The 15,075-nt window shown below is 53.7% G+C and overlaps 5 protein-coding genes across 5 annotated transcripts; 2 read left to right on the top strand and 3 right to left on the bottom strand.

Annotated features, from left to right (window-relative positions):
* Positions 1-180: 180 nt before the first annotated feature.
* On the bottom strand, positions 181-1,313 carry LTR77_009128 (uncharacterized protein; the record flags this gene model as incomplete). Its single annotated transcript, XM_064806357.1, has 3 exons — positions 181-518; positions 599-984; positions 1,039-1,313. 3 exons carry the CDS (start codon positions 1,311-1,313, stop codon positions 181-183), a joined length of 999 nt encoding a protein of 332 aa, XP_064655683.1.
* A 1,739-nt stretch (positions 1,314-3,052) lies between these two features.
* On the top strand, positions 3,053-5,881 carry LTR77_009129 (uncharacterized protein; the record flags this gene model as incomplete). Its single annotated transcript, XM_064806358.1, has 2 exons — positions 3,053-3,245; positions 3,492-5,881. The coding sequence occupies 2 exons, from the start codon at positions 3,053-3,055 to the stop codon at positions 5,879-5,881; spliced, it is 2,583 nt and encodes an 860-aa protein (XP_064655684.1).
* Positions 5,882-7,723: 1,842 nt separating this feature from the next.
* Positions 7,724-10,000, bottom strand: LTR77_009130 (uncharacterized protein; the record flags this gene model as incomplete). Its single annotated transcript, XM_064806359.1, has 7 exons — positions 7,724-8,052; positions 8,106-8,226; positions 8,283-8,566; positions 8,628-8,854; positions 8,904-9,057; positions 9,124-9,466; positions 9,518-10,000. 7 exons carry the CDS (start codon positions 9,998-10,000, stop codon positions 7,724-7,726), a joined length of 1,941 nt encoding a protein of 646 aa, XP_064655685.1.
* Positions 10,001-10,751: 751 nt separating this feature from the next.
* On the bottom strand, positions 10,752-12,363 carry LTR77_009131 (uncharacterized protein; the record flags this gene model as incomplete). Its single annotated transcript, XM_064806360.1, has 3 exons — positions 10,752-10,802; positions 10,852-12,184; positions 12,248-12,363. 3 exons carry the CDS (start codon positions 12,361-12,363, stop codon positions 10,752-10,754), a joined length of 1,500 nt encoding a protein of 499 aa, XP_064655686.1.
* A 1,270-nt stretch (positions 12,364-13,633) lies between these two features.
* LTR77_009132 (uncharacterized protein) lies at positions 13,634-14,912 on the top strand (the record flags this gene model as incomplete). Its single annotated transcript, XM_064806361.1, has 2 exons — positions 13,634-14,028; positions 14,120-14,912. 2 exons carry the CDS (start codon positions 13,634-13,636, stop codon positions 14,910-14,912), a joined length of 1,188 nt encoding a protein of 395 aa, XP_064655687.1.
* Between the last annotated feature and the right edge of the window lie 163 nt (positions 14,913-15,075).

Genomic DNA, 15,075 nt, shown 5'->3' on the forward strand with positions numbered 1-15,075 from the left:
ATGAGGTCATGATGCGGGTTTGTGAGCGAGCGTACGGCGTTTGGTGTGAATCAGACAAGGAGGGATACCATCAACTGCAATTGTATTTGCTTCATTGATTTCGTTCCGCACGCTATCGTTCTGCAGTGACCTTCGCCCGAGATAGGATACCATCAAGCATGCCAATACTTCAAGCAGCTTTCATCCCTCGTGAGAACACTCCTCCTTGATGCAAGACTCTTCCACCTTTGGCACAGGATCCTCCTGCTTGACTTTTGGCTCCACCTCCTCGTCCTTCACAGGTGATTCCAGCTTGTAATCCTTGGCCTCCATTTTCATCGCGTCATTCTCCGCCTTTACCGCATCCACAGCTTCACCCTTCACCTTCCTAACCTTCCTCTTGAACCGCCGATCTTCCACCTCGCGCTTAGCATACGCACAGTACTCCGCATGCGCCGCATTACCAACCTCCGGCACACTGCCTCTGCCGAAGAAAGCAGCATTGCAGGTAGAGCAGAACTGGTTGGCGCAGCGTACACCTGTTGCTTTTGTCAGCTGTCACCGCCTTTGCCAACAGAATTGCGAGGGACATCCATACATGTACCTCGCCCACACCCACCCTCCCTCTCAATCATCTGCCCACACCTCGGACATGGCTTCGGGTTCTTCTTCTTCATCACTTCCTTGCCGTACATCCCGACCTTCTCTACGCCGAGGTAGCCTTGCTCAAATGCTCGTAGCGTCTCGTCTTCTTCGGCACCATGCTGCTTTCCTAGGCGGTGTCGGAAGGCCTCGCAGCTCTCGCCACTGTGCTCCGCGACGCTGCAACTAATGCATTGCTGATTCCCGCAAGCTCCACACACGTAGACTCGACCTGATGTTGCCTCGTCGTGGACTTGGAAGTGATGGCACGTAACGAGGTTCCCGCCGGCGTCGACAATGTCGGCAAGACATTCGCGTTCGCCTGTTTCTGCTGCGTGGGCACAGCGGATGAGCCAATCGTAGCTGCGTTCGTCAGCTCCATATATACATTGCATAAACAGTATTAATAGAACGTACTGCTCCATATCCGGCTTACTAGCAATCCTCTTCAGATCTCCATGGGTGATGTGCGCCCCGCAAATATCCCACTGGGTGCATCGCACCTGCTCCTGCGCGTGGTCAAGAACTTCAATCTTGACGTAGCGACGCCAGCAGAGAGCGCAGACGTCGTTGCGGTGGGCGAAGTTGCAGTTGGCTGAGGTTGCTGGAAAGCTCGTGCCTGTCTCGTAGCAGATGATGCAGGACTTCCCGGAGGCGGCTTTGCGCTTGAGTGGCTTTGAGGAGGTGGCCATAATGGTGGGATCTTGTAGGTGTGGAGATGACGGAGTAGGAGGGGATGTAACGTGAGGTTTGAGATCGTTCGGTATCAGATGGTAAGTTCAGAGGAAATGAAGTACGAAATGGGATTAAATGCAGAAATGAGAGGGTAGACTCTTGCCTCAGAGGCATGAGTGAAGACCATGAGAAGGGTCTAGTATCACTGTAAGAGCAGTCAAGTGAGGCAGACGAGCAACCCAATGAGGGTGATGAGATGAAGTGAAATACACTGTGAGAGGAGAGTGAAGACTGCCTCATGAGTGCCTGCCTTGCATTCTCGGGTGGAAGACATGTGAGTGAGAGACATCGTTGCTCTTCTCGTAAATATGACCATACTTGAAAACTCTTAGTGTTGAAACCTCTTCAGGTTCAGCACAACTCAGATGACCATGGACACCGTGCTCCATGGAAATGCGGCCAATGATTCAGGTGCTCTCGACAGTACGGAGGGCCATGAGATCGAGAAGATCATCCAGTAGATCTAGGGATTACTCATATTGCTACAATCGGTGGTTTCGAAGCTTCACAGAACATGCTTGCTTTCAAGGCCAGCTCGACCAGGCCTTGCAGGCGTCTGTGTACCTTAGGCTGGCAGCGGTATATCGACGCGCCGCCAGCAGAAAGCAAACGTGTGAACGGCTGTCGTCAAGAGCTTGACTCAACCTTGCTGGCTGCGATGGTAGACCCCTTGGCGTGTCTGCCGGTTGCCGATGTCCACGGAGTGAGCGGATGGAGGCGTTTGGTGTCACCGGCGTAGCAGCTGTGTTGTACGGCGGGAGTAGTCGATCTACCCCAAAGGGCTGGGGGCTGGGGGCGTTTGATGGCAGACGTGGTTACAACAGGAAAAGTACTGTCTACACATCGTGTGGTGTTTCGTGGAAGAGAAACGTGAGAATTAGTCTTCGATGCTAGCCCTTTCGAGCACAAGCGCGATGCTATTTTCAACGTCCGGCGAACAGCTGTGAAACGGCGTCGTCGATCAAGATTCGGCACGGCGGACATGGAAAGACTCTCCTGTGAACAGAACAAAGGCCTCTCGATCACATGGAGGATTCCAGTCTGCGCCGCCTCGACGCACCCTGGTGCCTGCAGTCACACACCGGACGAAAGCAGACGCCACACGCCGTTGGAAAACTAGATCGGAGGCTGAGCCTCTAGGCGACACGTTAGAGTGGGTTGGGGCCGTTCATCCCGCCAAGTCGTCTTCATCTCTCCTGAGCTCGTGCCTCTTGGATCAGGTAATGCCTTACTGGGCTGTGGAAGGCAGTCTCCACGGCGTTTGCTTTCTTATACCACGACACTTCCTTCCTTTTTTGATCTTTGTACATACGTCTGTCGCGGTGGTGTGTCTTTGGATCTTTTCTTCCTTTCCCTTAATAGGCATCAGCGGGCATGCTTGGAAGTGCGCTGGGTAAGGCCCTGGTGGCGGCCTCCGCCATCACATTCGCGTCTGCGAAAGCACATACAGGTACGTGGCTCTCGAGATATGCAGGCGCCGTGTCAAGGTTCCAGAGGGAGCACAGCAGCACGAGATTGTCCCGGCTCGCGGAGAAGGACATCCAAATATGTCCAGGAAAGCAACCCAAGGCGAGCTCTCTCGGCTGTGGTATCTCATGCTGCGTGGCATTGTGTTGCACCACATTTCGTCCGCCTCCGGAAGAAAGCCTTAATACCATGCCTTCTTGGTCACTCGCTTGGACATCGCGCCTGGGTAATGACGCGTTTGAGAAGCTTAAACCATACTGATCATTATCCTACAGGACAACACGACACCAGGCAGTCAGAACCATGCGGGCAGATCAGCAGGTCGTTCTCGGGAGACAGCACATACGTGCCGGCAGACACAGCGTTAGCATGTCTGCGCTCGGTGCCCCTCGACAAGAGCGGCGGCGCTCAACAGCTCACGGGTACGTTCATCAGTACTTCTCGGGCTGACGAGCAGCTAGGAAGGCAAGATCATCCGCTGTAATGGCGGTTACAGTCGGCCAGTACAGGAGAAGCAATGGGCATCAACGACGCCCTTCTGCCGCTTCTCGAGCATCGAGCCACGACTGCCGGCACTACAGCGGATGATGGGGCCCTCAGCAGCTTGCAGTTCTGCTCGAGAAATTGCTTGGCTACCATTATCGATCACAGCTAATCTTCTCAACCAGGTCTGAGGACGCTCGTTGGCTTTCAGAGTGATCTGTCATACCTCATCAAACCGCCACCAGGATATCTCTACCCAGCAGTGGACATCATGGGCGGCCTAGACAAGATCGAAGACAACCTCAACAGCAACTTCTATTCCAATGAATACGACTATCAGCTCGACATCTACAAGCTAATCAACGCTGCCTATGATGGTCATTTCGCGTACACACCTGACATCATCGGCGTCTTCTACTTCCTTCGGCTCATCTCCGAAAGTCTTGAAGGGGGGCAGCCAGAACTCTACCAGATCTTCTCCGTGTCTGACGACGGCACCAGTTTGCCGGACGTTTACGCCGTACTGGACGCGGACGCGCTGATTGACACCAGCAGTGCGCAGTACAAACCTTCGCCAATTACTCAGATCAACGGCGACGATGTCGAGGACTGGCTCAACACGTATGCTGCTACTAGTGGTACTGGAAAGCAACAGGACCCGGACTCGCAGTACAATGGACTATTCCCATCTATCCCTGGTAATAGCGTCCCATCTCTCGTGGGAGGATACGGCAATACGTTCGCTCAGGCTACCATCTATCAAGGCACTGATACTGTCTTGAAGTTTGCGAACGGCACGACCCGACACGTCATCACTGAAGCAGCTGTTTCAGCGGATTCGGCTCGGATGTTCGCGAGGAGTGTTACAGACGGTGCCAGCTTTTTCCGGGCCTTCTGCTCCGGCAACATCCTCAACCAGCTTTCTGGCGGCTCAAGCAGCTACGCTCCTTCGCTTTCGCCATCTAGCAGCGCCTTTCCGGCGTTCAGCAGCTTCCCGGCGAAGCGAGACATCGTCACCGAACGTGCTGCTCCACAGCCATCCAGCGGAGTGTTCGAATCATTTAGCGCCTTCCCGTCTTTCAGCAACGTTCCTCTCAGCAGCCCCCTCGCGTCTTCATTCGCGCTGCCAAGTGCATCAGGGTCCGCCGCTGTACCCAGCTCGCAAGTGCCTTACAAGGCGGTGCCAACAGGTGGTGTCAGAGGGTACAGCCCGAACTTCCCCGACCCTTTTGTCGTCTCGGATGATTACGCTGTTGCTGGATACTTCCCAGAATCGGAGGACGACCTTGCCGTGCTGACGATTCCTACTTACGAACCGGCAAGTGAATCTCAGTTCTCGAACGTCGTGCGCAAGTTGCTGGCGACTGCCAAGGCCAATGGCAAGACGAAGCTCATCATTGATCTGAGAGGCAACCCCGGTGGTATCGCTCTTCTGGCCACAGATACCTTCAAGCAGCTCTTCCCGCCTCAGGATCCTTACGGTGCTGGCAACTACCGCGCCAACGCTCTGTTCAACTTCACCGGGCAGAGTTTCTCGGATTTCTTTGAGGGCACTTCGGGCTCGGAAGCAAAGCAAGACGGCACTGACGACTTCTATGCTGGCACACCCTTCAACGTGGACAATGAAGTGACAAAAGCCGCAAAGGATTTCAACTCCTGGGCGGACTTTTTCGGTCCGAATTTTATCCACGGCGACAACTACACCGACCTCACGAGGTGGAACTTGAGTGATCCAGACCAGCGACTGGGTTTTTACATCTACGGCTACGGCGAGAATGACAAGCCTCAACCCCAGACATTCGAAGCAAACAACATCGTGCTGCTCCAGGACGGCGCATGCGCGTCAACTTGCACTCTATTCGCCGAATTGATGAAGAACCAAGGCCACGTCAGATCCATCGTTGTCGGTGGGCGTAAGCAAAACGGACCCATGCAGGCTATCGGCGGTGTCAAAGGCGCCAACGTCCTGGGCATGTTGACCATCTTCCAGCTCGTTGCTACAGCTTACCAAGTCGCTTCGAGAGCTATGCAGTCTCAGTTCGAAACCGAGTTTGGCGTGGACCTGTTCAACTCGGTCACAAGGGCGCTCAGCAGGGCTGCGCCCGGCGGCTCCTCGCTCGTGCAAGCTTCCTTCAATTTTCGTAACAACTTCCGCGAAGGCGACTCCTCGAATACGCCGTTGCAGTTTGTCTACGAGGCTGCGGATTGGCGCTTCTTCTACACGGCGAAGATGTACGCTTCGCAGGAACTGGTGTGGTCAAAGGCGTACGACATCGTCTGGGGCAACGCTGATGCTGTGCCTGACTCGACCGGAGAGGTCTCGAGCAGCTTCGGGAACGGATACATTATGAACCCGCCACCGGACAACGCTGCGTCCGACGATACGATCTATCCGGCCAAGAACCTCGGAAAGCCTGTGAAACCGTCCGCGACGCAACAATTTAATAACCCTCAGAGGACTGGTGGTGGTGGTGGTGGTGGTGGTGGCGGCGATGGAGGCAGTGGCGCCGCTGGGTTGTCGGTGTCTGTAGGCGGGATGCTTGTGGCGCTTGCTGCTACGATGTTCTTCTTGTAGAAGTGGGTGCATCTTGGTATTTGTGCATATGCATGGCATTGGAAGGGCAGGTGAGGTGTTGCTTGCCTCTTGGAAATTGTCAGATACCCTCGCAATGGCATTGTTGACTTCCGTGATCTCCAGGTGCAGAATGCTCCCTGCCATCAACCCTCGTTTTCGGCGTGATGTTCAAAAGTGGCGAAACCATGCTCTACTCGCTCTTCGGCCATGCGGACCGCTGAGTGACCCATCTTCAATCACTCCTTGCCAAGTGTTTGCCTGCGAACAGAAGGGTAAAGCCAGTGTCTCAGACATGGTAGGGTTTTGCCTATAGGTTTGGTACCTTTCGCTTACCTCCCCAAAAAACCGACACACAAAAACGCTCGTCAGACGGTCGCGAACGTCTCCCCAAAGGATCGTAAAATGGATGACCACATCTAGGTTCAATGATCCCTTCATGCGCTCTATCGTGCTCTCAACCACCCTTGCACACGACGTCAAGCCATCCGCCAAATTCCCCGCCTGCGAACAGAAGGGCAAAGGGGTTAGCGAATGTCTTTGACATGGTAGGGTTTTACGCATTAGTTTGGTACCATTACGTTGATCCTCGTAATCTCTTTCGCTGGGAGGTTCGGTGTTCATGACCTCGGTGGAGGCTCCTAGACGATACCCGCAGGGGATGTCGGGGTAATAGGAGGAGTTGCATATGTCGAGGAGGGATTGCTCGTAGATGAGATTGCGTACGTTACGTGGGAGGGAGAAGAATCCCATCTTTTGTCCGGTTGTAGGAAGTCTTGAAATTCCGCGCTGTGTTCTTGCTGATATTGCATCGCCTTTCTGCTTATTGTCTGAGAATGGCTCAGCCTCCACCTTTGAACTCGAACCTGCCACATGGTTCGTCACTCCGCCTCCCGTCGGCAAGGTATTCGTATCTGAGGAACATGGTATGTGCAAGAACATGCAGCCGTATTGCTGCTGCTGCCTTGCTCAATCCTCCAAGATTTACCATTTATCGCTCAACTTGCGTTCGACGTCCAGGATGGGAATGAGGGTAACGCAACCCTAAACCTTAACCTTAAAATGCCTCTCCTCCTCCTCCTCAAATCTGTATCATACGGTAAAAACAATTCTCCGACTTCTATGTTTCAAACCAATAGTACAACGCTCATATTCTAGGATATACCAATCGATCAAAAGTATAAAAGAGAAAGGGGCATCTACTTATGCAAAAGTTAGTCCCGGCGAGGGTCGAACTCGCGACTCTTTTGGCCCGTTAGTGTGTGAAACAAGAATCCATTGGGTCGTTCCAACTGTGAATAATAGTATACTTCGGCATACTTTGACATAGTGGGTATACCTACTTCGCATATAGCCATAATGATCCCACAGGATGATTATAAGAACGACACGCTAGCCACTGCGTCACGGGACTGATAGAGCTGTAGAACAGCGAGTTTTCGTGTGTTGGAGCCTGTGCAGTTTTCATATGTCAATATGTATCTGTTTTAAATATCCCGAGGAACTCCCGGGCCGTCATCACCGGTGTAGGGTACCTCATGGCGTTCTACAAGGCCTATACAGCGACATATGAGTTCACATTTCACGTACACCAATCAATTCCACTCGGGTTCGAATGGGTGAAACGATTGGACCCGCTGAGCACTGACATCGTCAGAATGGTACCCAATGATCAGTCCATGGACGGAACCGGATGCTCGGACCGTATGGCCCTGGAATGTGACCATACGCACGGTATGAGGAGCGTGCGCCTGTAAAACAAGGGGTGTAGTATAGATGGTATACCAAACTGCCAACATTCGACAAAGGCAATGCGCACCGATCAGTCTTCGCCGCCCCCCCACCTCACACACTCTGGTTCATCCCCTTCTCATCCTCCGTCGCCTGCCCACCCTCATCATATACATGACACAACGGCTCCATCGGCGGAACATCCTTCCTCAAAACGTACTTCTCCATGTACCACGGCGCCTTCTGGGCGTAATACTGGAAGTGCTCTTTGTTCCCGATGTTGAAAACGACGTCCAGCTCCTCGAGCGTCAGATTCTTCGTTTCGGGCAGCAGGAAGTAGCAGTAGACCCAGCCAAAGATGTTCCAGGCGGCGTACCAGCCGAAGGCGCCGGTGGAGGTGAAGCCGCGTTCGAGGGGTGGCCAGGTGAGCGAGAGGATGAAGTCTGGAAGCGGTCAGTGAACGTCCCAAATATCGCGGCAGTGAAAGGTCACCCACTGAAGCCCCAAGTGGTCGCTGTTGCGAAGGACATGCCAATGTCGCGGATGTAGAGCGGGAAGGCTTCGGCGCTGTAGGTAAATGGCACTGGACCTTCGCCGGGACTGTAGACAACCATGAACTAAATGCGCAAGCGTCAGCTGGAGCAAACCGTGGTGAATTTGTTTTGGGACTCACCAAGTAAATAGCCGTAGCAATGCACCCGAGCTGTGCATCCGACGGATCTCCATTCGGCTTGTTTGGGATCAAGAAGGAGAAACCGCCGAAGAGCAAGAATATCGACATCAGTGGGAATGTCACAAGCAGCAGGTTTCGCCGGCCGAAAGTGTCGATCGTGTACACGGCGGGGATGGCAAAAAGCCAATTGACGATGCCGGTTCCCAAAGACACAAGAAGAGCGTTGCTACGGCTGAAGCCCGCGTTCATGAAGATCTGGGTGGAGTAATAGGCGATGACATTCACTATCGAAAGAAGCAGGAGGTCAGCAGCGTTCAACCTTTGAACCGTGAGGTCTCGACTTACCGCCGCAGAACTGTTGCATGAACATCACAAAGAACGAAGACTGAGCAGCCCGACGATTGCGTTTGACCAGGAAGAATTCCTTCCACAGGCTCTTGCCCTCACGCTCGCCAGCTTCGACTTCCAGAAGCTTGTACGCATAGTACATGTCTCGGGCTGCTTGTATCTCGTGCTGGCGGAGACGCTTCATTGCGTTGAATGCTTTGTCGTATTTGCCTTTCTCCATGTACCTGCGATAGATCAGCGAACGGCACTGGTATTTTAGTAGGTGAGCCTTACCATCGTGGCGACTCAGGACAGAAGTAGACTTGAATCATGACGAAGAAGGGTGGTATGGCCGTAGATCCCAGCATCCAGCGCCAGGGAGCGTATTGGCCTCCGATGAAGGTCACGTCCTGGAAGGCGACGGAGACCATGAAACCAAGCATGATACCTAGACGTAAGAGAGGAAAAGTTAGCAAGGACAACCACAAACATCGGCAGGTAGTTTGGCACTCACCGAACGCAGTCCACATCTGCCACATCATGGTCAACGCGCCACGAATGGTCTTCGGGGCACACTCAGCAGCATAGACAGGAGTCGTGCTCGACTTGGCTCCCACAGCAAGTCCAAGAGCGAAACGGGCGATAAGCAAGTTATACCAAGTATCTGCGGCAGCCATCCAGAAGCCCGTAGTGAAAGACACAAAGCAGGAGATGAAGATCGTCCCTCGCCGGCCGAAGAGCTTGTTGAGCGGCGCGTTGGTCCAGCAGCCGATAGCAGCGGAGCAGAGGTACGGTGCACCATTGAGAAGGCCCTGTTGCCATTCGTTTGTGATGCCAAATTCTTCAAAGTAGAAGCTCTGCGCTTCTGTTAGTTGCACTCTCAAAGCAACAAGGTGATGCAAACATACCTGAGCGCCATTCACAGCAGTCTGGTCCATCCCCTGCACAATCGCAGACCCAGCACAGAGGATAACAAGAAAGTACAGCATGAACGGTTGACTCCACCTGCTGGTGATCTCCTGGCGAAGGAATCCTTTCTCCTCTTCAGACACAGCGTCGACCTGCTCGAACCCATCGGGTCGTTGGTTGGCTCGTGCAAGCAATGCGCCCTTGCGGAAGGTCTCACGATATTGGTTCAGTCCGCGTTGTTCCACGAAGGTATCGACATCGGCGAGGGTCTCGTTCTCAGTCATGCCGGCCAGTGGGTTGCGGAGCAGAGCGGCGACGCTGGCCTTCCGCGTAGCGATGCTGCCGCTTCGTTCGGCGGCATTCTCGTCATACTTGACGTCGGTGATGCCGTCTTTCTCGCCGCCGGATGCATAGGGAGAGCTATCGTCGGAGTGGTTGTCTCCCGAATGGTTAGAATTGACAGGAGCGGCGGGAGCGGCCATGATGGGGTAGCAGTCAAAGTAAATTGTCGAAGAAGGTCGAGGTTATAGCAAGAGGGTACAACACCGAAGATATATCTGTGGGAGGGCCATGGGGTCCACCCCACAACCCCATGTCCAGCAACCGTTGGCATGCGTCATTCGTTGCATCCATCCCAAGCATCGCAATGGTTGTGAGAGTGCCATGCAGCAGAAGGAAGGCCTCAGCACTTGTCGAGTCTCAGCACCAAGGCGTGGCGATCGTAACTCACGAGGGCGCCGAGTAGCGACGGGGACGTGGCGGCGGAGAGAACAAGAACCCAAAGAACGGGCGGGTAAAATTTCGGAGAGACGCGTTGCTTATGCAGCAGAGGGTTTGAACGTCGTGGTGGCGGAGGGTACTGCGATAGTGGAGCTCCAAGATATGCCAAGTGCTTGTTGTCTTGAGGTCTTGTCATGTTCTTCTTGTCCAAGTGATGAAGCCAAGCGGCTGCGGATTGTCGTATACTCCTTCAACAAATTCAAACTGCACGAGGTAGTGGGAGGGACAGGTGATAGTCTTCTTCCATTCAAATTCCAACACACTCACAAGGGTATAGTAATCGCCAAACATCGCCCGCCAGTCATGTAGATCATCCCTGCGTAAATTCGCCTTAGATCAGTACGCCAACACTCGTCCAAGAACCCCCGGCGCCAGCTGCGGTACGCTGCAAAAGGTATGTAAAACGAAGTAGAGTTGCACAAGTAGCCAAATTGCTGCCTTCAATCAATCCTTTTAATGGAAATGCTCTTTCGAGACGTGATGGCTGACAGCTTTCTCGTCGCCCTGGATGCGGTTAGCATTGTTAAGTAGTCTGAGAAAGGTCATGTCATACCTCAAAGAGCCCACAAACGGGACATTTCGCCGATCTTGACACTGGCGGAGCATCATTCGCATTGTGCTGTATCGACAGATTCGAGAAGCGCTGATGGTCTGGTTCCATTGGCTGTCCTGAATGCGAGTTGCGGGAGTTGCGGTAGTAGTTCCCGTCAATCGGTTGATCTGACTGCACACTCCGCTGCCATTGTTCGACGTTGGAGCTTTGCCGATTTGTTGGTGGTGGATCAGGGTTGGTCACTTGATAGCTGCTATTCGAGCTGTGCCGAGAAGGGATATTTTGCTGACTCGGAAGTCTTGGACTGGGCTGAGGAGACTGCTGATATGAGAGTCGTGGGCTAGGCTGGGGTGACTGTTGTTGTTGCTGTTGCTGATGCTGCTGTTGTTGGTACGCAGGATGTATCTGACCAGGCGAAGGTGGTTTTGCGTCGTACGTCTGGTTGGCTTGCTGTGGGTGGAGGAAGTTGGTGTCGCCCATCATCTCTGCTCGAAAGACATGTTGGGACTGAGGTTGTGAACCTGGCCGAAGTGGTGCTGGGCGCAAATTGTCTACCGTCTGCGGCTGGTAAAACGAGCCGGGCAGCTCACTGACAAACGATTGCTGAGGATATTGGCCAGGCAGCTGTGCACCCGGTCTGCTGTAGTCGGGTCCTTGATATCCTGTTTGTTGGTAGGCTGGTGCGTACTGGCTCGCTCGTACGCTGCCATTTCGATCGGGCGCAACATCATGGTACCTGCCGAAGCCTTTCGAATCCACATTCGGCGACTTGAATTCCGACTGAAAGCCTGTCTCTGGCGTTCCAACAGGAAGTGGACTGCCGGGCGGACTGCCAGGTGATGGTAGCGGTCGGTCCACGTAGGTCGGGTCACCGCTCGGCTTCGAAGTCTTCAAACGCCCTTGCTCAAACATGGCGTGCAGCTTGCCCTCGTCAAGTAGTTCTGCCTTGCGCGTGATCCTGTCAATCATGACCTTACTCGCCGACTTCATCTCCTTCTCCACCATCCCGCCCACCAAAGGAGTGTTGACCTTGATATTGACATCCTCTCTCAGATACAGCCCGTTCTCCGGCGTATCCACACCAAGCTCCTTCGCCTCTCTCGGCTCGCCAGGCTGGTTGCCTCCTATTTTATAGGTCTGTCGCATGTCGGTGTTCATCGGCGCATACACATGCGACTGCATGCCGTACGGCTGATCGTGGAACACGCCATGGAACTTGATCTTCTTCTTCAATCCGAAGCCCCAGGTTATGATCTCGGTGATTTCGTACCAGTTGGAAAAGAACTCGTCGGAGGCAGCGGTTCGCGGCGCTTCTACGATCTTGACCTCGGTGCTATGCGTGGAGTGATGGATTAGCTGGTGCCAACGTCGTCTAGTAACAACGAGTGCTACTTACACAAGCGGATTCATGCGGATGACCTCTTCATGGCTGTGGAGCAGGTCGAGGGCCAGTTGGCGCGGAACGTTGGATGGCAGCGGCGTGATCTTGGTGTAGACGATATGCTTCCCCATGGCGGCAGCGGCGGATGGTGGTGTGCTTTGCGACTGTACCGCTCCACGAGGTTGAGGGAAGGTGGTTCAGCGCGCAGAAGAGGCGCACAGAGCTAGACTCATGAGCAATCTGCGGTGGTCCGAGGCGCCAGCAGTGCTGACAGTATCGACGCCGCCAGCTACCCGATTGCGCCAACGGATTGGCAAGATGGCTCGCTCAAGGCGTATTTATAGCACCGTAAGCTGCGACCTTTATGGCATACAATACACAGGGCTCGCAGTCCTCGTAAAAGCGATTAGCAGAGTGAAAATGGAAAACTCACATCCGATGGCAATCGTGCATATATACCAGGTAAACGCAATGATCGATTTGACATCATCTTAAGTCCCAGGGTGGTATGATTTGAGAAGTCCAGCTTCTCCAGACCCCAAGCAACCCAAGACTCCATACGGCACATCTCTGTTAGAGTTTCAGCCCTACAAAGTCCTTGGTTGAAAGAGTCCTGTGAGGTTAGTATCAAGGACACCACTGTACGGTATACCATCTCGTCCTTTCGGCGTCGCTGTTCATCAACGCGCAAGGAATGCGACTGATATACCTCATCCGTCCAGGATGTTCGAGGCTACGACGAACTGCGCCGTCAGGAACACGCGGAGGTCTAAAACACCCGGCCAAGAAATGCCAGCGCTGGGCTGTGCTGCTTCGAGCAACCGGATTTGTTGTGTCGGTTCGAGGCTTTCATTCGGATCTGCCCTCTTCCTTCGACACTCGCTCGGATGAGGCAAAGGAGCGAGACGGTTTGTCCTGGTGTCAATTCAGACGTTGCAGATAGCGACAATGCTCCTGCCCTGCGCTCTTGCTCGCAACACCCAGGTCCGATCCTCGCCTTTCGCGTTTTTGCGGTATGTTAAGCTTGTGCTGAGAACTGAGGAAGTTAAGTTGTCGTGAATATCCTCATCTCGCAAGCAGACCAGTCCCGCAAGTAATGTATCGCTCTGTCCAAGGGTTCGTCGGAGGTTTGCTTCATTGAGATGCGGCAACATGCATCTGCAGGCGCCACCGCTCCCGCTTCAATATTCTCCGACTTCATCTCGAAACTCGAGAAGCGGTAAGTGCAGATTCGGAACAGTCACGAGCTGCACAACATCGGAGGCTGTATTTCATAACAGCTTCTCGATACCGCACGTTACTGCTCAAATGATTCTGCTTCGGTGGTGACATCTGCTCAAGCTTTGGAGAACACAGAAAAGAGCTTCAAGGCGTTCGAGTAGGTGGTTAAACTTTCAAAACATGGCCGCTCCAGCATTCGCCCTGGGACTCGATGTCTTCTCGTCAGCACCAATTAAAGAGCCGCCGTCGGCCAAAGTCTCTCAGAAGTCGCCTTCGATACGAGAGCTGGACGCCATTGAGCTGCCAGACTACGGACTCACCAACAAGGGCGACAAAAATGCTGCCGCTCACGATGGCACCACTCCACCAACGCCCAAAACGCCGAACGATCTCGAGCGGAGTCAACCACCAACACCGCGACAAAGTGAAGCCGCAGGCATCATGCCGACGTTCTGGTACCCGGGGATGAACAAATGGCGAGTCCTGTCCGCGTGTGGGGAGTATTTCGCCAATGGTTTGAACGACTCGGCCCCAGGTGCCCTCATTCCGTACATCGAGACGTGGTATGACATTGGGTATGCCGTGGTGTCCATGATCTGGATTTCGAACGCAGTTGGTTCGTATGGCCGAATTCACCGTTGCAAAGAGTGATTGACTGAGAGACAGCGTAGGATTTATACTTGCGGCATTCATGTCCGACTTCATCAGTGCGAAGCTCGGTCGTGCCAAAGGCCTCATGCTATCCGAGCTGGTAGTGATTTCTGCCTACGTCGTTATCGCCTGTCCGATTCCGTTTCCAGTGGTCGTGGTGGCGTATTGTGCTATCGGCTTCGGCGAAGCGCTGGAGATTGCTTTGAATAATGTCTTTCTTGCGAATCTAGCTAATGCGACGGTGGTCTTCGGGGCTGCACAAGGTTTCTATGGCATAGGCGGCATGCTGGGTCCGATCATGGCGACGGCACTGGTCTCGAATGGCGTTCATTGGGCCAGGTTCTATGCGATCGCCATCATATTTCGGCTGATCAACCTTTTTGCCGTGGGCTGGTCTTTCTGGAACTATGAGAAGGAAGGCATGGCGCAGTTCAGTGGGAGTTTGGAGCAGATCGCTAGCCAGCAGAGTACGGCTGAGTATGGTGATTCGAGCAAGCGAAGGATGTTCGCTCAAGCGCTGAAGAAGAAAACAACGATAATTGGCGCTCTCTTCATCTTTGCGTACCAGGGCGCCGAGGTGGCAGAGGCTGGTTGGGTCATCACATACCTCATCGAGTACGTTGTGGCCCGATCTGCGAGCCTGGGTGCGTTCACGTTGACAACGCAACAGATATCGGAATGGAGATCCGAGCAAAGTGGGTTACGTTACCTCTGGCTTCTGGGTATGTTTGTGAAACATGAGATGGAAGGCTCATACTTACCGTTGCGGTGCTCCAGGCTGGGCTCACCATCGGAAGATTCGTTCTGACGCACATCGCGACACGCATTGGCGAGAAGATATTCGTTGCGATCATGACGTCCGGATGTCTGGCCTTTCAGTTCCTGGTGTGGTTCGTCCCGAACATCGTCGGAGAAGCTGGTACGTGTCTTGCTACGCCGGCCTCTTATACGGAACACTTGCTGACGAGAGC

This window comes from Saxophila tyrrhenica, assembly GCF_035928015.1.
Source record: "Saxophila tyrrhenica strain CCFEE 5935 chromosome Unknown scaffold_16, whole genome shotgun sequence".
Classification (NCBI taxonomy): domain Eukaryota; kingdom Fungi; phylum Ascomycota; class Dothideomycetes; order Mycosphaerellales; family Extremaceae; genus Saxophila; species Saxophila tyrrhenica.